Genomic DNA, 24594 nt, shown 5'->3' with positions numbered 1-24594 from the left:
CAACGAAGATATCGCTATACTTACAACTAGCGCAAGAGAGATAGAGACGCAAGGGATGGGAGCGCAAGGAGAGGCGCGTAAATAAATACTTTTTTTTTTAATTAAAACAAAATTTACTTTAAAATGTGTGTGTGTGTGTGTGTGTGTGTAAATACATTTGTGTGTGTGTGTGTGTGTGTGTATGTGCTTAAAATAATATTTAATAATATTTAATAATAAAAGATATTAAAGATATAAAATTTAAAAAATATAATAATAATAATATAATATTAATATATAAAAAAAAACGAAAAAGTATATAATAAAAAATAAAAATATATATGGGGAGGGGGGATGCGCCGGGCTAAGGGGAGGCCGCTCCTGGAACAGAAAAAAGATGCTGCGTTAATAGAAATATATTACGATAAGATTTATAAAAAAGAAAAGAAACACTTACATCTATCAATGCATTCCTGTTCCTCCACTCCTCTTTCCTCCTCCTCCTGCTCCTGCTCCTGCTCCTGCTCCTCTCCCTGGATCCACTCTTCCTCTTCTATTTCATCGTAGGGCTCTTCCCCGAAGAGCCGCCGCAGGTCGAAAATATCTTCGACCTGGTGATGGCGACTCTCCGGGGTGTCGCCCCACATATAGGAGAAGTCCTCCCTCTCGGCCCGGCGCACCGCCCGCACCCACTGACGGTGCTCAATATTGATAAATCCAGGTATCCGGACTTCATCCTGGAACTACATAAAAATATAATTAATTACATAATTTTTTTTTTCCACAAAATAATCACAAAATATTCACAAAAACGATACTTACATTCCACGTAAAAGTCATGTTTAGTACCACGATGCACAGGATGTCTAACAATTTCGTCCTCCAGTCCTTGTATACATTATGTACGCAATCCATTTTTTTTTTTTTTAAATTCAACACTTCTTAACTCATGCACTGCAAGATACTTTGTGACGAGGCAACGAGGTCTCGGCACGAGATTTTATAGTAGAGATGTGGCATTATCACCATATCAAAAACGCGTCGTAAGACAAAAGTACGGTCCCATGAAACTCAGGTGGTATATAATATAATATTAATATTATCATATCGCGACTTTCTGAGGAGACAGTTGTCTCGGCACGAAACTTTAGAATAGGGACGAATCATTATCGCTTTACCAAAAACGCGTCGTAAGACAAAAGTATGCATGTTCCCATGCAAATTAGCATGATATAATATAACATTATAATATAATGCGTCAACCCTGATCGAACGGTTATTGAACGGTCATCAAACGCCCATCGAACGGAAACGAACGACCGTTGAACGACTATCGAACGGTAATTGAACGGTCATCGAACGGCTATCGAACGGCTGTCGAACGCCCGTCGAACGGAAACGAACGACCGTCGAACGGTCATCGAACGGTAATTGAACGGCTATCGAACGGTAATTGAACGGTCATCGAATGGCTATCGAACGGAAATGAACGCCCGTCGAACGGCAATTGAACGGTCATCGAACGGAAATGAACGGTCATCGAACGGAAACCAACGCCCGTCAAACGGAAACGAACGATTGTTGAACGAACGTCGAACGGCTATCGAACGGTAACTGAACGGAATTGAACGGTCATCGAACGGAAATGAACGCCCGTCGAACGGAAATGAACGACCGTCGAACGGAAACGAACGCTCGTCGAACGGAATTGAACGGTCATCGAACGACTGTCGAACGCCCATCGAACGGAAACGAACGGTTGTCGAACGGAAATGAACGCCCGTCGAACGGCAATTGAACGGCTGTCGAACGGAAATGAACGGTCATCAAACGGAAACGAACGTCCATCGAACGACTGTTGAACGGAAACGAACGGTCATCGAACGTAAAACTATATTCAATTATTAAACAAATATTTAAATGTTTTATCATGTACCACAATGTAGTATCAAAATACAATATCTGTGGCAGCTGTATCACGTACAGAAACACGATACTGCGCACGTACATAGATAGAGATGAGGAAAGAAAGGAGAGAATAAGAAAGACTATAAAAGTATATTGCATCATCAATTTATTATAAATATGGATTCGATGAATCATTATCATGATGTTTCAACCACCAATTATAAATCTTAAATACATTTTGTAAAGCGCAATTTTTTACATGATTTTCACAACGCACAGTATTCTTAACATCTAACTTATTTAAAGAAGCTACATCCTCATAGTCTGCATCCAAAGTTTCGATAATCACATCGTTTCTCGCATCATTGTCCAGTATATCGGCTAACCATTGTCCTTTAACGTACACGAGAGGTGACGCATCATCACCCTCCCCCATCACCGCCGTCGTAATTAAACGTTTCGATTTCCAATATGAAACGTGTCCATCATTCCACGATAATCCATGGTGATTTTTCATCAGCCATAAAACCTGACATCTCTCAGATTTTGTGAGCGTGTGCCATGGTTCGGGACATGTAAAAATGTAATGAGAAAGTACGGGTCCCTTTCTCAGAACCGCAGCTTCCTTCACGACAAAATTTTTCCCAACGATAAATCCTTGTAGATCCACAAACGTTGGCATAGCCATGATGACAAGATCCGATCGCAGACTGATGTCAATCGTCAAACATCTCAATCTTTTATATATTTGTTTTCATATGCAATGGGGGGGGGATATTTGCTGACTTATGTAATTTTGCGGACTACATTGGTCAATGGATTATATTCAACAACCCGATCGTGCAAGATGAGACAATAGGCGGTAAGTATTCGCCGGTATATTTTCCCTGCATTCAAACTTTATTCTCACGTCCACGGTAGCAGTTTTGACAGACACGTTTTGTCGCGAGCAATCAATGACCGCGAGAGGACCGCAATGTAGAAACTTTGAAATGGTTAATAGCGTGGTGATGTTATCGCATCCATAATAAGATTTGCGAAAACGAGAGTACATGTCGAATAGGACGGCGAATCTATTTTTTTCAAAATCTAAATTTAAATCATCGAAGGGATAAAATTCCGAGTTTAAATAGAGTTTAACGTTGGTCAATTTGCAGTCGTCGAATAATGTAACATCTTGTGACACTGAATTCTTTTTACCAGTTTGCAGTGCAAAGATCACGTATAGTGGTTTCTCTGGGAGGCGGCTTTCACGGTCCACGAATGCTTAGTGCTATACAGCAGAGGAAATTCGTATACAGAGTGTCCTAGACCACCCGTACACCCCTTTTCTTTCAAAAACTAAGCATTTTAAAGAAAAACGTTTTCGACAAAAATTGTATGGTTTTGAGGGGAACATAAGATGGTGTCATTGGTTTGACCTTGGATGGCATCGTTAAGGTGAGGTCAAGGACACCTTTAATTTCTTAAATGGAACTACCTATTTTTTATTACATATTCTTATAGCTTATGTCGAGAGCTTTCCAAAACACTATAATAAAGTATTTTTTCATCAAGTACTTTTCGAGTTATAAGGCTTGAAATAATTTCTTAATTTTACATAAACCATAAAATATCTAGTAAAATATTCATTTTTCGATTATCTTACCTTAATACTTTTATGTACAAAATAATGAGAGGAATCAATTGGTGTAAAGAAAACACAAAATTGTTTCGAAAAAAAAAATGTAATTTGCAATTAACAATTACATTTTTTTTTTCGAAACAATTATGTGTTTTCTTTAGACCAATCGATTCCTCTCATTATTTTGTACATAAAAGTATTAAGGTAAGATAATCGAAAAATGAATATTTTCCTAGATATTTTATGGTTTATGTAAAATTAAGAAATTATTTCAAGCCTTATAACTCGAAAAGTATGATCGAAAAAATACTTTATTATAGCGTTTTGGAAAGCTCTCGACATAAGCTATAAGAATATGCAATAAAAAATAGTTGGTTCCATTTAAGAAATTAAAGGTGTCCTTGACCTCACCTTAACGATGCCATCCAAGGTCAAACCAATGACACCATCTTATGTTCCCCTCAAAACCATACAATTTTTGTCGAAAACGTTTTTCTCTAAAATGCTTAGTTTTTGAAAGAAAAGGGGTGTACGGGTGGTCTAGGACACCCTGTATATCCCAAGATCGGAAACTCATGTTCAAGTATCGTCCGCTTTCCAACATTCGCAACATCGACAATTTATTAATCTCGTTCAATATTACATGAGGCATACGCCGCTGTATCTTGAGTAATTCAATCTCAGCTTCCGACGATGGATGTCCGAATAGACAATTATTATCGTTGCGCGAACGTATCAAAATCAATTCGTGACGAGCGTTAATCACAACGCGTTTATAATCTTCGCAAAATCCCAGCAACATGTTGAGCGGTACGCAATAGTTGAAATAATTTTTGTCACCATTGTACGTCAAATCCCACGTAGCGTTCTTCAAGTTTATACTTTTCTGGTGCGTTAGAGAGACATAATTTTTGAGCGTCGAAGTTATTCCAACATTTCTGTTGCGATCAATCTCTACTCCGTCGAGTTCGTATCGAAGCTCATCAAACATGAACGCGGCGCAATTGTTTCCCAATACAACCTTAATTTCGTCATTCGCTTTACGCACATTAAACCTTCCCTCGATGTAAAGAAAGCTTTCACACGGTAACGTGTACAAATCCTGATGTTGTATAGGTATTCGTATCTCGTCGCTGTATCCAAGCGTCGTATTGGCGTACGGATTGTACGTATGAGTCTCAATCTTGACGATGCGATCGTCAAAGACTGGCTCACCTCCGATATTCAAAATATCAATCATTCTTTTCGTACGATGAATCCCAATGATTTTAAAAATTCACGATTCAACGCGCTCAGCTTCTTCTTAACGGCTATCTTATTATTGTCACCCGATACCGCAATAGTATTGTCCCTCGTAAAAGTATTGTCTCTCGCGTGCTCTATTTCGTTCAGCACGAGCATACTATGTTTGTCGCCGCCGTATATGCAATCTTACGGTAATTTCCTCTCCTCGAAAATCGAGCAATCGACCTCTTTGAGGTTCTACAATACGTATCGTTAAATCCGTAATGCTCCGTACGATGATCGGCAGATAAATGATCTGTGACGGCGTTTCCGATATCTTATATCCTGGCGGTACGCTCGGTGAAAATTCATGTATCGTGTGTACGCGCATGCCATTGCTGTACGCACCAGTAGTCACGTTACATTCTATACGAATAATATTTACGTTTATAATATTAACCGGTTCGTCCGATTCGTACCACTTGCGAGGTTGCAATATACGATTCGACGAGAATCCAAGCAAGGATCCTACATTGTCGGGTTTGGTAAAGTTTATTCTGTAGGCGCATTTGATTTCGCTCTTTAGCGTGCTATGATTGACGCGGAGCGCTATTGGATATTCCTCATCATAATCGTTTTCAACATCTCTGGAAAAGTGTTCATCTTGCAAAATTGCGCGTTTGAGATAGTCATTTATAGCGTGCAATTCGTACGATCCTTCGGGAATCGTAATTTCCTTGTCGTCGTTGCCAAAGTAAAATTTATTATTCGAAAAATTTACGTTCGGAATCGTATGATAAGTTTCAAAATCCATTAATCCGAGCTCGTAATCGGCATCGGTCAAATCTATAGCGGGAAAATAGCTTACAGCGAGAACGCTGCTTCTGCCAGTCAACGTAAGTGTCAGTGACATGTCGAACGAATACTGAGTCGTGACGATGGATTGTCAGGCTTTAAATTGATCGTCGACTGTTTGAAGAAATTTTAAACACAACTGTCCACAGATGCTCTGATTGTAACTTTGATAAGATGTATAATTGTATTCAATTTTCACTCGTCTGAAATATCGCACAAGTTCCTTGGGTGGTCGAAGATTTCCAAAACTGTCGAAATATACGACACGATCTCTCCTCTTTGCGTACGCTACCCAATGAGTACCGGGGCCATCAACGTCATCCAAATTGACGATACCGCTCTCGTTTCGTCGTACACCGTTTATCGGTGTAATATCGGAAATTAATGCGCATGAAAACACCTCTAAAGAAAGATATGTGCATACGTTTCGCCAATTGTTCCAATTGCACGTTAGTTGTCGCACCCGTAGGCATTTTTAATGTTTTTTCGACGTTTTTTTTTTCTCTTAGACTTTGTTGAGAATCCCTGTCCACGCTTGTACGGAGCGAGATAAAGTCCGCGACCTTCCATAGCGCAATTGTGACGCTGCAACTCTTCCAGCTGACGTTGCGCCGCCTTGCTATCGTTTACCGCCTTTGCGATTCCCGCCGCACCGCCGGCCAAAGAACCAATAACTCCCAACAACGGTAAAAGTGGTAAAATACCACCGCGTTTCGCTACTGGAAGTATTCGTTTTTTCCTCCTCTTTGTCGTCGATGGCTTTTTCATCCCCATGCCGAGTTTTGTCTTTGCCTTCATTGCCGCCCAAACAGTCGTAGCGGCTGCTCTTTCGCCAAGAGTCGAATCCCTCGCGGTAATGCGTTCTCGCGCTTTTGCAGCTAGTATGCGATCCGCGACGTGTCGTTGACCAAGGTCGTTGCTTCGCGAGTAAGCAATGTCGTGCTCGCGACAAGCGGCGTCCAATAGATTGATGCCTCGATCGCCTCTAGCCAATCGTTTCTCTAATCGAGTTCCCGGGCCGCAAAACTGATAACCGGGAATATGTAATTCGATGGGAAGCGCGTTTATCGCACGATTTAAGAGACCGCTACCTCTTACGATTCTCGCTGACATTCGTAGCAATCTTTTATTAACGGTGGCGGACCGTCGATGTGCGTTCGCTGCCACGGCTGATTGTAATGTCGCATGCACGAACGATATTGTCGAACCTCCGAATCAGCCTTTATATATGCCTTTATATTCTGGAAGCTTGTCCCACAATCGTTCCACGTAATCACCAAAATTTTGTAGTAAAACAATCTTTGGGATATACTGCAGTTGTTCAGCGGTAAGCCAGAGAATGTCTCTGTTATCCGACAGAAGGAGAAACATTTTTGATACTGAGCGGTTTCGAGTCGAGACACCTCTATAAATAGGTCTTCCCCTCGTGATCATTCGCAAAATTGATTCGAAAGAGAAAACATGCGGTTCGTGCGACAAGCGCGGATAATCAAAGTATCAAATTTCGATGATAGACTAATATCGGAGAAAAAAGTACGCAAGCATAAAAACATGCTACCGACTACTATACGCGGTATCGTTTGCGGCCCTTCAAACTGCGATAAGACAAACATGTTGATTAGTTTGATAGAAAGTCCGTACAGTGTACGTTTCGAGAACGTGTACGTATACTCGAAATCGCTTCAACAACCGAAATATAGATACTTGGAAAATTTACTAGCACCTATAGACGAAATTGGTTATTTTACATTCTCTAATAACAGCGATGTCATTCCACCGAGCGAGTCGCTTCCGAATTCCATCTTTATCTTTGATGACGTGGCATGTGACAAGCAAGATACGATAAGAGAGTACTTTGCAATGGGTCGACACTCGAGCGTTGACTGTTTCTATCTTTGTCAAACGTACGCCAAGATACCTAAGCATCTTATACGCGACAATGCGAATCTTTTGATTTTATTTAAACAAGACGGCACAAACTTGAAACATGTGTACAACGATCATGTAAATACCGACATGTCTTACGACGATTTCCGCGCATTGTGTCAGAAATGTTGGCAACGCAAATATGGCTTCGTAGTCATTGATAAAGACAGCATGTTGATCAATGGACGATATAGAAGAGGATTTAATGATTTCGCGATACCGTAAAGCGATCAGTCGTCATCGACACATCGATCGAGCATCATGAACGGCGATCGTGAAAAGATTGCGAGAGAGATTGCAAAAACGAGCGAATCAATTCACAAAAAATATCGCGCTTTGAAAACTGGTAAAATGGAGGAAGACGTTGCATTGGAAAGAGAATTTAAGCCAATTACCGAACCTTTAAAACAGCTTGTCGAAAATACTGTGAAATTTGATGCGCCGAAAATCGAGCCATTGAGTTTGACGTTTGGAGAGAAGCACGAGGAAAAAATAAAAGAGTCAAAGCAAGGAATAAAGCGAGCACGGATAAATATGCCGATAAACGATTCGCCGATATATTCAACACCGAATCGATTAAAACGAAGGAAACAATTTTCTAATATGGCTACTGTTTCTACTCCGATAAAAGTACAACCGCGTCAAACAATGCCATCCCCGTCCGTCGAAGAAATTTACGAGACCACGCCCGATTCGTTTGTAACATCGGTTCGACATGAATTAGAAACGTCCGAAGGTCAGAAAACGTTCCGAGATCATTTTCCACTAGCGCAAAAATATATAGGAGCTATCATGAGTGTTGATAAAAATAAGAGTATGGATTACGTCTACGGTGTTAAATTTACCAGCGAAGGAATGATGCTCGGTGATAAACGTTTCGATGTGGACATGGAAGATAATATAATTATCGATGGAATAAAATATACGGGAACCGAAGGTATCTACGATTTGATTTTTAGAAATATTCCCAATCATAAAAAATACACTCAAGACGATTTGTATAAATATCAAAGTATATTAAAAGCAACAAACGCGCATAAACGTGACAACAAAGTTAATAATCCTATTAAAAGTAATAAAGGATACAAGTACAAATATATAATTGCGCCATTATTCCCCGATAGAAAGGTGGGAAGAGGTATAGACGCGTCGCGCACTATGACACTAAGCGACAACATGATCGATTACGTGGATTGGAACGATCCCAACGAATTGGTAGATCGTTTGCGATTGCTGGACGCCTCGCGTCGAGCCGGCAACAATGCTCACGACAATGAAATCTTGTCAATTATCGAAGAACTTCGCGAGGGCGGCATTATCATAAATTAAACTATGCGTCGACGATATGTGTCATTCGGTCAAAGTTCTCGGTACCGAAATGTCGATTAATAAATTTGGATTATCGCTCGGAACGTCGAATAATGTGTACTATCAGTGGAATGGATTATTGAGAAATTACGTTCGCGATAACGCTCTCTGCCAGACTACTACCGGCTTTGACGCAAGGTCGCGCAAGATTCAACGTGTAGCGAAACCGGAAGCTGATACTGACGCCGTCAACAAGCGATACGTGGATAAACTTTTGAGAGATCGACAGGGAGAAATTGAGCAAAAAATTATCGCGCTCGAAACAAACGTGCAGGCGCTACGAATAATGATGGATGAGATAAAGAATGTGCTGAGATATGCAACATCTGACTCGGCACAGTAAGCGAGACATACTAATATCGCAATATTAATTATGCCTAGATCAAACGTGTGAAAGAAGAAAAACACCTCCGAAAAGCAACAACTAGTCGAGGAATTACATGCTCCGGCGAGAAGAAATTTTCCACGAAGACGCGTCATTGTACGCGGATACGACGATCTCTGGCAGGCGGACGTGGTCGACATGCGTTCGTACTCTCGACTCAACAGGGGTCATAAATACATACAGTTATCGATGTGTTGAGCAAGTACGCGCGTGGGCCGTACCGCTCAAAAGTAAGAGCGGAAACGAAATGTCCGAAACAATCGCAAAGATTATTGGAGATGATAAAAGGTGTCCGAAAAATTTTCAAACCGACAGAGGAAAAGAATTTTACAACGCGAGTATGCAGAAACTCATGAAAAAACACAATATTAATCATTACTCGACGTATTCCGTTATGAAAGCCTCGGTCGTGGAACGATTCAATCGTACTTTGAAAAACAATATGTGGAAAATGTTTACTTTCAATGGAAATTACAAATGGATCTCGACGAGCTATCTCGACTCGTTGCAGAGTACAATACGCGAAAACATCGCACCATCGGTATGACACCTGCCGACGTCACTCCAGCGATTGCTGAAAAACTTTTAAATACGGTGTATAGCAACGTAAAAATTGCGGCTCCGACAAAATTTAAAGTAGGCGATTCGGTACGCGTGAGTAAATACAAGACCATCTTTGAAAAAGGTTTCACACCTAATTGGACGACCGAAGTTTTTAAGATTGTCGAGGTGCAGAAAACTAATCCCGCGACATTCATACTCGAAGATTCGCGTGGAAATCCCGTCGCTGGAGGATTCTACGAATACGAACTACAACGCGTCGCTAATCCCGACGTATATCTCGTGGAAAAAATTTTGCGGGAAAAGGGTGATGATGTATACGTAAAATGGTTGGGAATGGATAAATCATACAACTCTTGGATACATAAAAATAATGTATTATAAATATTTATTAAAATATATAAAATATGTGTATAAGAAATATAAAATTTATTAAAATATAAAAATATATAAAATGTATAAAATATATAAAATATATACATGGTTATGTGCAAAATATACAATTAATAATAAATAAAATATACATTTATTTACAATAGTATTCTATAATGTCCCCACGGTAACGTATCGGTGGTTTCGGGTACGATATACCGCTTATCGTCGTACGGACTCAGAGCAATTTTCGTCTCGCAGATCGTGTATACTTGGTGCAGTTTAGATCGTATACACGACTGCTGACGCGTCATTTCAATTTCTTCGTTTAAACACCGCATGTAATCGTCAAACATTATCGTTCTCGCGACAACGTTACTCTTGACACCTTTAACTTTCTTTGTGTCCTTTTTCCCATTCACTCGTAACGCGTACATCTTTGCTCTGAGCCCGACGAATTCGGTCATTATGGTACCGTTGTTTTCGTCCTTCATTAGACCCGGTACCTTTTTATTTACAAGCGGTATACCGTACGCATTATCCACCGCATAATCGCTCGTGTCGAATCTGATGATATCACACTTCATATTCTCATACACATCCGCGCACTCAATGTGATATATGAGACTATCCGTATCGGTGTACATTACCCGACATTTGTCGCGATACATTGGCGTCATATACTCGTGATGAAAGTCGTACAAACATGTCTTGGATATGTCGAGTATGCACATACCCACGTAAATCGGTTTGTAGAATTTCACCTCGAATTTGTACAATTCCACAGCGATTAAGTTTTCTGAAAAAATGCTTCTGCTGTGGAAATTTGGTTTCGCGATCATCGCCTCTGCGCCGTACCGACCATCCCACTTTGTTAATAATTTAAGGCTCCGGAGTACTCACCGTGAAACTCTGAGTTGACGGTGGCGACATAAGAGAATGCGGTAGGAATAAGAACTATATGCAACGACTTACCAGTGATCATATGGTAAGTCGTTACATACAGTTCTTTTATACCTCGATAACCAAGTGTGCTAGCACGACAGTGCACGTTGTGTTTAGCACGTCATACGGACACTATGCTATCACTGTGTTATTTTATATATAAAAAAATTTTAGTTAAAAAACTTAGCGCTGCTAATTTCATTAGCACATTATTCAACGTAGCAGCGCTAAGTTTTTTAACTAAAATTTTTTTATATGTATTAATTTTTAATTTTTATATAAATTTTTATTTTTTTTTTATTAATTTCTAATTTTTAATTTTTTTAATAATTTTTAATTTTGTATTTTGTATTATCATTTCCTTTTTTTTTTTTCAATTAAACTTTTCAGGATATATGCATATGATTATTGCAATGTATATGATTGTTCATATTTTCAACGATTTTTTATAATAGATATATTACAATTCATTTAATATCATTTTTCTTTTAATATTGGAAATAAAAAAGAAATGTATATTTTATAGTGAAAATTTTTATTCAGTTGGCGCAACTTTTTAATATTATTTGTAGGAAATTAAAACAATTATTTTGTACAATTTTTTTTAGTTAAAATATTTTAAGTTTTTATTTTCAATTAGCGTAATTTTTGGATATCATCATTTTTCTAGGATATAATGTAGAAAATTAAAACAACATTTTATATAACTTCTTTTGGTTAAAATATTTTTATAAGTTTTTATTTTCACTTAGCGCAATTTTTTTGATATCATTATTTTTGTAGGATATACAATTTTACACAAAATTAAAATAATTTGTAGAACAATTTTTTACGGTTTAAAATAACACTATTTTGTGCAGATTAAAATAACTATTTTGTAGATTAAAATAATCCTATTTTGAAGATAGGTTTTTTACAGTAGTTTTTTACAGTTTTAAAATAACACTATTTTGGAGACAGGTTTTTTACAATAGTTTTTTACAGTTAATAATACACTATTTTGCAAATACATATACTGTTTTTTACGCGGACTTAGCACCTTTTTTTACCTTTTTTTTAAAAGGGTAATTTTTTTAGGGATATCACTCTTTTTTGTACTATATGTTAAACATCTTTAAATAAATGAGCAAAGAACCCGCCACCACCCCCGTCATATTTCATTAAAATTCGACGGTCCTCTTTGCTTACTATATAGATATTCAGATCCTTCAAACTTCTTTGCTATTCTTATTGCAAAAATAACGGATAATTACAAATCAATATGTCATTAGAAATCTACATTTATTATTCACAATTAATACTTATAAATCCATTAATGAATAATCGTTGCTTTGCTTATCTAATTTATCATTGAATATATAAATGGAACGGAGAAAAAGTGAGTTATTTTCCACTTTTTACAATGGCTAATCGCAAAAGGTAAGCATGAATATAAATACATTATATATATATATATATATATATATATATATATATATAAATTTTATTAATATACAAATAATAGATAATATTGGTTAACCTTTATTTTAATCTTTTATCGTAATACACACATTATATGTTGCACGCGTGATACATATTATAAGAAAATATTAAAATAAAGATAAACCAAAACGTTATCTATCATTTTTATAAAAATATTTTATAATTTATATTATATATTTTCACTTCCAATAAAAGATAAAAACAAAAATTAATCACTTATCTATCATTTCTATAAAGATATTTTATAATTTATTATTTTATTATTCTATTATCTTAATCTTTTATTATAATGCATATGTATTGCATGCACAATACTTGGCTAATCTTTATTTTAACCCTTTATTATAATACATAAAATATATGTTATACGCAGAAATACATATAGTTATTCATCGCAATAATTAATGATTATTTTAATCCTTTATTATAATACATTTGTATTGTGCACGCAACATATAGCAATACAAATGCATTACAATAAAAGTTAACTAAATATTGTGCACGCAACAAATATGCACAATAAAAGATTAAAAATATATAAAATAATAAAATATTATAAAAGATCTTTATAGAAATGAAATAGTTCATCTTTATTTTAATTCGTTATTGTAATATGTATATGTTGTGCATGCAATACATATGTATTACAATAAAAGAATAAAATAAAGATAAACCAATACGTTTTCTATCATTTTTATACAAATATTTTATAACTTATATTATACATTTACAGTTCCAGAAACGAAAAAGAACCAGCAATTAATGATAATGAAACTCACAAAAGGTAAGCAATGATTATTAATAATATCTATAAAGATATTTTATAATATAATTTATTATTTTATATATTTTATTTCAATCTTTTATTATAATCTTCTATTATATATGTTTCACGCATGATACTGTTTAACTTTTATTTAAATGTCTTATAATTCATATATGTATTATACATACAAATACATATAATTACTCATCGCAATAACTAATGATTGTTATAATACATATATATTACTATATGTTGCATGCGCAATACAAATACATTATAATAAAAGATTAAAATAGACCATTAAAATTAAAACTAACCATTAGTTGTTGCGATACGTAACTATATGTACTTCTGCGTATAACACATATATATGTATTACAATAAAAGATTAAAATAAAGGTTAACCAAGTATTGTGTGTGCAACTCATATGCATTACAATAAGGATTAAAATCATAAAATATATAAAATAATAAAATATTATAAAATTTTTTATAGAAATGATAGATAACAATCTATTATTTCATTATAAAAATGTTTTATAATCTATTTTAATATTTTATTATCTTAATCTTTTATTATAATGCATATGTATTGCACACACAATACTTGGTTAACTTTTATTTTAACACTTTATTGTAATACATATTGTAATACATATATATAATAAAAATATAGAAATATATAATAAAAATAGATGACAAAGAATTAATTTTTATTTTAATCTTTTATTGTAATACAAAAATATTTTATATTGTACAATATATTTTATACATTTCTATTTTCAGATCTAACGAAAAGGAAAATGAAGAAAATCCTAAAAAGTAAGTGTAACACATTATATTATTAATACATATGCGTAAGAAATGATAGATAACAAGGGAATAAAAATTTATTTTACTATTTTTATTGTAATTCACTTATTGTAATTACTTATTTTTTATTGTAATTCATATTTGTGTTGCACACACAATACATATATGCATTACAATAAAAGATTAAAATGAAGATTAATCATTTATTATCTATCATTTCTACTATCATTTCTAAACATATTTTATAATATATATTTTATATGTTTCCATTCTTTCAGAACCTACAATATGGAAGAAATGGAGCCAGAAATTGAATTGTCGTCCTTTTTACGTGTTGAGGCTGAAGCGGCTTTAAAAGAAAATATAATACTTAAAAAAAAAAATACAAAAATTAATGGAAACACAAAAATTAATGGAAACACAAAAAGAATCGCCGCCACCAACGATGGCATCACTACCACCGCCACTGCCGCCGTCAACGTCGTCACCGCTGCCATCGCCGTCAGCGTCGTCACCGCTGCCACCGCCGCCGTCGTCACCGATAACGACAGCGGGGCAAGTAAGAGGTAAATAATTTTGAATTATATAATTGGCACGTTAATTATAAAGGAATCAGCTAAATGAATCAGCTATGTTAAAAGTTAATAAATCTATTACATTTTCAGATTTATGAATTTAACATTGCCCAAAGTATTTTTAGCCTTCTATAGAATTAAAATTTGTATTTTCATGAATTTTTGTGTCGTATAAATTATATTTTACAAAAGAAATTTTTAATTCACAAATAATTATTTTTATATTTTAAAAGGCTAAAAGTATTTTGCGTAATGTTAAATTCATGAATCTGAATGTACATATATTAAAATTAGATTTATTAACTTTCAATATAGTTAATCCGTGCAGTTCTTCTTTAAATATTATATTCAAATAAAATAACATTAAAATATTTCTTTTATTGTAGAACAACCGCGTGCACGATGGGCTAGAGCGGGACGGTCGAGAGGACGAGCCCGAGGCCGAAGTTCCAATCCAAGAACCTCAGCCCGTTATAGAAATAATATTTTTAATTTTTATTAATATTTAAATGTGTATGCGTGTGCGTGTGTGTGTGTGTGTGTATCATCATAACATAGAATATTTTTTATAAATGTGTCTTTTTGTTTTTTCTTTCTATGCTTTGCACAAACTACTTTTTATTTTTCATTTCCTTTTGCAAAGCATAAGCTATTTTTAATTTTAAAAATTTAAATATTCTACGTTATGATGATATAAAAATATGTTTGTATATGTGTACATGCGTGTGCGTGTGTGTATGTAATATCATCATAGCATAGAGTATTTATTTTTTCTTTCTATGCTTTTGCATAAACTACTTTTCATTTTTAATTTTCTTTCGCAAAGCATAAGTTATTTTTAATTTTGAAATTTTGAATTTCAATACTCTATGTTATGATGATATAAAAATATGTTTGTGTGTGTGTGTGCGTGTGTATATGTGTGTGTGTGTGTGTACATCATCATACATAGAATATTTTTTTTTATAAATGTGTTTTTTCGTTTTTTCTTTCTATGCTTTGCATAAACTACTTTTTATTTTTAATTTTCTTTTGCAAAGCATAAGCTACTTTTAATTTTGAAATTTAAAAATTCTATGTTATGATGATTTCTTTTAAAATCGCTTCAGCCTCAACATGTAACGATGACGATAATTCAATTACTGACTCCATTACTTCTTCCATGATTAGTTTGTGCGTGTGCGTTTGTGCGTGTGTGTGTGTGTATCATCATAACATAGAATATTTTTTATAAATGTGTCTTTGTTTTTTCTTTCTATGCTTTGCATAAACTACTTTTTATTTTTCATTTCCTTTTGCAAAGCATAAGCTATTTTTAATTTTGAAAATTTAAATATTCTACGTTATGATGATATAAAAATATGTTTGTATATGTGTACATGCGTGTGCGTGTGTGTATGTAATATCATCATAGCATAGAGTATTTATTTTTTCTTTCTATGCTTTTGCATAAACTACTTTTCATTTTTAATTTTCTTTCGCAAAGCATAAATTATTTTTAATTTTGAAATTTTGAATTTCAATATTCTATGTTATGATGATTTTTTCTTTCTATGCTTTTGCATAAACTACTTTTCATTTTTAATTTTCTTTCGCAAAGCATAAATTATTTTTAATTTTGAAATTTTGAATTTCAATATTCTATGTTATAATGATTTTTTCTTTCTATGCTTTTGCATAAACTATTTTTCATTTTTAATTTTCTTTCGCAAAGCATAAATTATTTTTAATTTTGAAATTTTGAATTTCAATATTCTATGTTATAATGATTATATCAATTGCAATAAAATGAGCATTATATTTTTTCAATGCCATTGCTAGAGCTGTGATGACTATACCAGAACCACTACCTATTTCTAAACAAATCACAGGTTTCATCGCATGCAGAATGTCTAAATCTTCTTCCAAATCATCTATTAAAAGATACGAATCCTCAGAAGGATCATAAACTGTCTTAAGTTCTTCATCTGATAAATTAACTACTGGAGTTTCCATAAAATTTACGGTGAAAATTGTAAGAAATTTCTTTTATAAAACTTGCAAAGTAATCAATGTTAAGTAATAACAATCCGCTGCTTCAGCTCTATTTGACATATCCTATAACAAAGAGAATAGTTATGCATAAAAAATAATACTCTTCGCAACTTTTGTACGCAGCTTGTAGTACATGATAGAAGCACAATTTTTTATAACATTCCAATAATTATATATGAAAATTGAAAATGATTTTCAAAATGCTCAAGAATTCTTGTAAAATAGGTAACAATAAGATATATATGTCGCTTGTGTAAGTAAATCGCAATTTTTTATCGTTACAATTCGATGAATAAACATATATTTTGCAATAAATAGTACATACTGTGAAAGAAATATAAGAATAATAAATATACGTAAATTTGCAAGAAGAAACGCGAAAAATAAATGTTACTATTATTGCATGCGCGCTGAAAACAGAAAACTTGACGTCACCTTGTGGCGCGAATTCTCTCGTCCAGTTGATCCACCGTAAGTTTCAAGAGACTCATAAGACCTTCCGTTAATGCATCCCGCGTCGGATTTTCGCAAAAGTCATCTATCTTGTCGTCGATAGATGTATTGTCACTCGCTGTGTCCACGTCCATGTTATAGCTGTAGTGAAGTAGACACTACCGTGTCTCTTGATATATATATATATATATATATATATATATATATAATCTGAAATAATAATATAGATACAATCTAATCTAAATATATAAATGTTATATGTATATTATTAATTATTTTATATAATTACCTGAAGTGACACACTTAACCTTTTACAACATATTTATAAGCACCGTTAACGCCACAGAGCGCTACTAATGCTGCGTCGCGTGAATCACTGCTAGCGCATTCTTGTGGCAGACGTTGGAAACGTATTTCTGTATTTTCTTTGTTACGTTAAGAGGAGTTGATGACGACCATGACGACGTTTCTTAATCGAAATTTTCACATTTCAGACTTTGCATCATGATATCTCCGTTTACAGAGCACGTAGCGCAAAAATAAAAACACTTTTATTATTTAATTTAAACCCAAGCTATCGATTAATTCTATTAAGAACTCGATCCGTTGAGCGGTTATATGAGAAATAAAAATATCGAGTTATACTCTCAATCCGACTCGCGTAATAATACACGGAGTGCATTTTTTGCTTACGCTGGGACTTAGCAAAGACACTACCGTGTCTCTTGATAGAATAAAGCAAACGATGCTTGCATAATGTTATCATAATACGTTAAAAGTAGGTATACAAGGAGAGTTCTAACGCAGGTCCTCTCAGGGGGGGTGAGGCGCGAGGGGATCTCAGCGGCGCGGGGGAATGACGTCACGCGGGACGGAGGGGATTTCGTAGGCGCGGGGGCTGCGGGGCGGGGCGGGGGACGCTTGTGTTGGATGTTTTATGACAAGTATAAACAATCATAAACCGATGTCCGGTTTATAAACAACGGTATTTGAAGAGGATTGGATATTGAATTATTTTCCATATTTTTTCTAGGAAGAATTGCAACGTATCAGCACCGATGTTCGCTGCTTTGTACCCTTGCCGCGCGTGTGAGAGAGAACGATAATATCGCGTGCGAAAAGAACGCGTACGAGAGAGAACGATTGCGAGACTTATAATTAATGCGAGAGCACGCAAAGGATTGAAGCGCAAGGGAAAGGCGTGTAAATAATTGCAATTTTTTTGAAATATAAATTTATTTTAAAATGTGTATGAGTATTACAAATTGTGTGTGTGTGTGTGTGTGTGTGTGTACTTAATAGTAAAATTATGTAAAATTTAAGAAATTAATAAAATATAGAAATAAAAAAATAAAAGAAAAGAAAAAAGAAAAAAATGAATATAAAATGCGGACGGTGCGCCGGGCTGTAAGGGGAGGCAGCTCCTGAAACAGGAAAAACGCTACATTAATTTTATCTTAATTAAAAATAAAAAACTAATTTTATCTTAATAATTAATAACAAAAATTTTAAAAAGAAATATGTACCTTAGCCCCCTGGAACTGCAGAGCCGTGCCAATATTCCTGTAACCATCTTCTTCTTTTCTCTTCCATTCTTCTTTGCCATTGCCGTATTCTCTCCTCTTCGATTATTCTGTTCTCTTCATATCTTATAACAGATAGTTCGCAGATTTCGTCAGATAGGGACTCCATCCCGAAGAGCAGCCGCAGATTAAAAATGTCGAGATATTTCCATGATCCATTTACATCATTATCCAGGCGACTCTCCGGGGTGTCGCCCCATTCCTCCGCGAGATCGTGTCGCGCGTTCCAGCGCTCCGCCCGCACATTGCGTCGATGCTGTATGTTGATGAACCCGGGAATTTTGACATCATCGGGGTACTATAAAATAATATATTAAAAATACACATACACATACGCACAATTTTTTCACAAAAACACTACCTACCTTCCAGACAAATACCACTTTTAGTATCACAGAAAATAAGAGCTCTACAAAACTCCTCTTCCAAAATGAAAAATTAAAAATAGAATCCATTTTATTTGCAGCGTAAGAAATAATCGCACACACGGTTAAACTCGCTGATGCTCTCCTCTCGGACAATACACAACTGAGATTGAAATCGAATGTTACTCTCCGCTGTAGGAATTATAAAGGTCTCAAAACTGGAAGGGTTACACTAGTGTACGAATATTTTTTACACCCACTGTATATATTAACCATTAGTGATCCTTTCATGGTCTTTTTCTACGCTCGGTATAAACAATATGAACAGTATTCCTATGAAGAGAAATAGCTCTTGGAACCTTCTTTTTATGTTTTCTGTTTATGATACCAATGTTCGACTGCTATGTACTCTTGCCGCGCGTGTGAGAGAGAGAACGCGTACGAGAGAGAACGATAGCGAGACTTATAATTAATGCGAGAGCATGCAAAGGATTGGAGCGCAAGAGAAAGGCGTGTAAATAATTGCAATTTTTTTTTGTTACAATTAAAAATATATAATTTATTTAAATGTATGTATGTGTGAGTTTAATAAAATAAAGTATACAATATAAAAGAAAAATAATAATATATAAAATAGACCGTCGGGCTACGTTGGGGAAGCCGTTTCTGAAAACAGAAGAAAACATATGCATTTCATTAGTTTAAATTATTTAATAATTTATTTTAAAATACTTTTGATATATAATAAATTAAAAGATACTTACAATGTTATCCATGACTCATCTATTTTAATTTATGCAAATAGGGCACATGTTGCAGGGCAATATTTGATTCAAACATTTTCTGCACTCTTTGCATGACATATTTTCCAAATGAACATAAGCTATGGTTCTATGTTCTCGAACAGAACTAATTTCTTCAAAATTTCTGATGCGGATCTTCTAGAAAGCATTCGGTACAATATTTTGATTTATTTTCCATATAGTAATAGGAAATGCAACATATCTTTGTTGCTTCATTGTATGTCATTATTTCAGGTATGCTTAAATCTCGCTGTTTCTTTTGTAACCGTTCATCAAGAATATCGACACTATTGTCACTATCATAATCACTGTCCTTCGCCAAGGGTTCTATATCAGATCCATCATCTTCCATCTCTCTCCTCTCTCTCTATCTCCATCCTCTCCGCCACAACTGGATCCATCCAATAATCATCATCATCCGTATCATCGTCGATGATAATTACGTTTTCTTCAGCCATTGCACAAGACCACCGAAACACAGAAGAGCAACGAAAGAAATGACACTCTAGTGCAGCAGACTCCTCTTCATTATATATATTTTTAACATAAACAATATAAACACCAGTATTCCTTTGAAGAGGATTGGATCTTACAATCCCCTTCCTTTTTTTTTTCTTTTGATGTACATGCTTTGTACCTTCGCTTCTAACATTCAAAAGATGAGAAAGGATTGGATGAAATATATAAGGAGGAGGAGGATTGAAAAATATCAAATCATAGTACGGAGGCGCGGGGTGGGGGACGCTTGGGGACGTGTTGGATGTTTTATCGCAAGTATAAACAATCATAAACCGATGTCCGGCTGGTAAACAGCGGTATTTGAAGAGGATTGGATATTAGAGCCGACCCAGAATTATTTTCCATATTTTTTTTTTCTAGGAAGAATTGCAACGTATCAGCGCCGATATTCGGCTGCTTTGTGCCCTTGCCGCGCGTGTGAGAGAGAACGAATTCTTTCTGAGATGTAAATAAATGATTATTATGATACACCATACTTCTTTATTTTACACAAAGATAAAAACAGGTTTAGACGAAATACAGGGAGGATTGAAGCGCATCAAGTCACAGTACGTGATTTGAACGCGCATCGACACGTCGGTATAGTAAAAGTATAGTCAAAAAGTATAGTGTTCTGTCAGAAAGTAGTGTTCTGTCAGTGTTGTGTGATAATATATATATATAAATGGAAGACGAAGATCACGCGTTGTCATCTGACAGTGACTGCATTAGTGACTGCAGTGAGAACTCCACGGAATTCAGAGAGAAAATAGTGTCTGTTGCGGAAATTAATGCTTTAAACGCACGTAGTACAAAATTTTGTATCATATACAGTTATTATTCCACGGGTGGTGCTTTAGCTGTATGTCCTTCGTGTATGATTGCATTGCAAGGCGTGGATAGCCAAATGATGTATGCTGTTCGAAAGCATAAAATTGAAACACTTGATGCGATGGATGGCCGATTCTGTTCAAGGTGTAGCGAGCCGTTGTATATAAGATTTCCGTGCAATATATGCCCAATTTGCACTCTGTGAAGAAATGGAAAACGTCGAGCAGATTGAATGCGACCTGGTGGAGCGGTCCCGCCAAATTGCCACCTTGGGTGAATATTTTGCATGGCTACAACGATGCAACGAGTACATCGAGTCGCTGGAAGAGCAAAGTCGAATCAAACGACTACGATTATCGATCGGGAATCGACAATCGCTGATTGCTCGGATCGCGCGACTCGAAGGTGCAAAGACTCGATTGCAGAGACAGTTTATGCCCAGTGGTGGTAATTACAGTGGCGACAATAACGCGGGTGCCGAATGTAGCGCGCATCAAAATGAACTTGTGTGGCGTGAGATTGATACCGCGTTCGATAACCGTATTCTGACTGGTGCGGTGATAAACTATAATCACATCGAACCTCGCCAATTTCTCGAGGACGCCAAAGACATTGTGATAGAACATGTGCAGGACGTTATAAGAAGACACAACAGTGTAAAAGTGAACACTATATTCAATGGTGAATTTGTGTCCGGTGATAAGCGCGCAAATAAAAGTACCAATACGAGAAACTGTGAACTCTTTCGCACATCCGATTTACACGAGTGATACGAGCGTCGCGTTATCAAACCCACTCTAGCATCGCTGGAAGAATTTCAGGAACGCGATAGCGGGTGGGCATTGTCGCGAATACAGAATTTGACTGTAAATATAAATAAGTATAATCCTATGCGCGCGGGATGTCATATAAAATTGCCGCGGGAGATTGTGATGAAGAGAGCGGTGATTAACGTACAATCAAAAGACAATGCGTGTTTCGCGTGGGCAGTGGTGGCCGCTCTATATCCCGCTGAAAGAGACACGAATCGGGAATCTTCATATCCCCACTATACGACGGTGTTAAATGTACAAAATATTGAGTTTCCGATGACGTTGAACCAACTAAAAAAATTTGAACTTGTCAACGATATTTCGATCAACGTCTACAGCATCGAAGAGAAGAACGGCATTGTTCCGATACGTCTTTCGCAGCAGAAGCGGGACAAGCATGTGAATCTGCTATACGTGGAAGACGGCAACAATATCGGACATTTCGCATGGATCAAAAATTTATCCCGGCTCGTGAGCTCGCAACTGAGCAAACACAACGGTCAAAGATATATCTGCGATCGGTATGTATAATTTAAATAATTATAAGTTATGTAGCAAATTGTATATAAATCTTTAATTTTTAAAAAATTTTTATTTTCTTTTATAGATGCTTGCATTACTTTGGTTCGGACGACAAGTTGCAGTCACATACGGTAGACTGCGGAAAAATAAACGACTGCGCTATCCGGTTACCGAGCGATAAGGACAAGTGGTTATCGTTCAACAATTACAACAGGAAAGAGCAGCTTCCATTCATCGTGTACGCCGACTTGGAATGCGTTCTGGCCAAGATGGAGGAAGAGAAGAATATGTGCCAGCACCATCAAGTATTTAGCATAGCATATTATATACATTGCTCGTACGACGACTCATTATCCGCATATTATTCGCGTCGCAGTACCGATTGTATAGCATGGTTCGTCGAGCAACTTAAAATGTTAGCATTTCGTGTAAAAAATATTTTAACTACTAATGTCCCTATGGTAGATTTAACATTCGAAGAGTGTGAAAAATTTAATAGCGCTACTCAATGTCATATATGCGAAAAACCGTTCGCGCAAGACGATACACGCGTACGCGATCATTGCCATTTGACTGGACGGTACAGAGGTCCCGCGCATTCAAATTGTAATTTAAATTATAAAGAGTCTTTCTGTATTCCGATAGTGTTTCATAATTTATCCGGTTATGATTCGCATTTCATTATCGAGGAAATAGCCACAGCGTTCGAAGGGAGAGTCGAGTTACTTCCAATAACGAAAGAGAAATATATATCGTTTACCAAAAATGTTGATCTTAAGGAAGAAAAACCAAAAAATCAAGTAAAATTATGCTTCATCGATTCATTCAAATTTCTTACGGCAAGTCTCAACAAATTAGCATCTTATCTAGATAAAGATAAATTGGATATTTTAAAATCAGAATTTCAAAATTTATCGAGTGAAAACTTCAAATTATTAACACGGAAAGGTGTGTTTCCATACGAATACATCGATTCCGTTGACAAGTTGCAAGATACATGTTTACCACCGTGCGAATCATTTTACAGTTCCTTAACCGGTGAAACTATATCCGAGAGCGATTACGCGCACGCCGAGAACATCTGGACGCGATTCTCCATTCGAACGCTAGGCGAATATAGCGATTTATATCTTAAAATCGATGTCTTGTTATTAGCCGATATTTTTGAAAACTTTCGCGACAAATGTATCGAAAGTTACGGGCTCGACCCCGCGTATTACTATACTCTCCCCGGATACACGTGGGACGCCATGTTGAAGCATACCAAGATTACGTTTGAATTGCTTACCGACATCGACATGGTCATGTTTATCGAACGCGGTATACGCGGTGGTCTGAGTCAATGTTCCAACAGATACGCGCGTGCTAATAACAAGTACATGGAGTCATACGATCCATCGAAACCATCGTCGTACTTGATGTATTTCGATGTAAATAACTTATATGGATGGGCAATGTGTCAACCGTTGCCTTACGCCGATTTTTGATGGGTCGACGACGTGTCAAGTTTTGACGTATCATCCATCGCGCTAGATTCGCCTACAGGCTATATCCTCGAAGTCGATCTCGAGTATCCGCAACATCTTCACGATGCGCACACTGACCTACCGTTTTGCCCGACACGCGACAAACCACCTGGCAAGCGGGAATTCAAACTGCTTGCAACGCTATACGATAAAAAGCGTTACGTGATACACTACCGCAACCTGCAGCAGTGTACGCGTCACGGTCTTCGCGTTACAAAAATACATAGAATTTTACAGATTTCTCAATCTCCCTGGCTTCGAAATTACATAGAACTCAATACACATTTTAGAACATTGGCTAAAAACGATTTTGAAAAAAATTTATACAAATTAATGAACAATGCGGTGTTTGGCAAAACGATGGAAAATGTGCACAATCGCGTT

General features: G+C 35.9%; 2 protein-coding genes across 3 annotated transcripts in view; one reads left to right on the top strand and one right to left on the bottom strand.

Moving 5' to 3' along the window:
- Positions 1-17987, bottom strand: part of LOC145971616 (SNAPIN protein homolog) — a 91424-nt gene extending 73437 nt beyond the window's left edge. The window contains exons 1-3 of one of the 2 annotated variants that reach the window (XM_083099492.1): positions 17560-17830; positions 17253-17480; positions 14102-16880 (exon numbers count right to left, since the gene is read on the bottom strand). In XM_083099492.1, coding sequence (XP_082955618.1) covers positions 16838-16880; positions 17253-17404 — 195 coding nt within the window. In that variant the 5' untranslated portion in view covers positions 17405-17480; positions 17560-17830 and the 3' untranslated portion in view covers positions 14102-16837. Of the gene's footprint in view, positions 1-14101; positions 16881-17252; positions 17481-17559 lie in introns of those variants that run through there. The other variant, XM_083099494.1, reaches the window with a different exon arrangement.
- On the top strand, positions 12096-14845 carry LOC145971615 (uncharacterized). Its single transcript, XM_083099491.1, has 4 exons — positions 12096-12566; positions 13363-13413; positions 14182-14217; positions 14487-14845. The coding sequence occupies exons 1-4, from the start codon at positions 12550-12552 to the stop codon at positions 14776-14778; spliced, it is 396 nt and encodes a 131-aa protein (XP_082955617.1). The 5' UTR covers positions 12096-12549; the 3' UTR covers positions 14779-14845.
- Positions 17988-24594: the final 6607 nt, after the last annotated feature.

Source organism: Camponotus vicinus, unplaced genomic scaffold (assembly GCF_025532165.1).
Source record: "Camponotus vicinus isolate PSW18456_S1 unplaced genomic scaffold, iyCamVici1.0 SCAF_5, whole genome shotgun sequence".
NCBI lineage: Eukaryota > Metazoa > Arthropoda > Insecta > Hymenoptera > Formicidae > Camponotus > Camponotus vicinus.
This window is presented reverse-complemented; position numbering and strand designations above follow the sequence as displayed.

Bases quoted from the DNA above. Each gene is read 5' to 3' on its own strand.
- LOC145971615 (XM_083099491.1), top strand. The intron at 13,414-14,181 runs GTAAGCAATGAT...TTCTATTTTCAG, and splicing joins GATAATGAAACTCACAAAAG to ATCTAACGAAAAGGAAAATG. The intron at 14,218-14,486 runs GTAAGTGTAACA...CCATTCTTTCAG, and splicing joins AATGAAGAAAATCCTAAAAA to AACCTACAATATGGAAGAAA.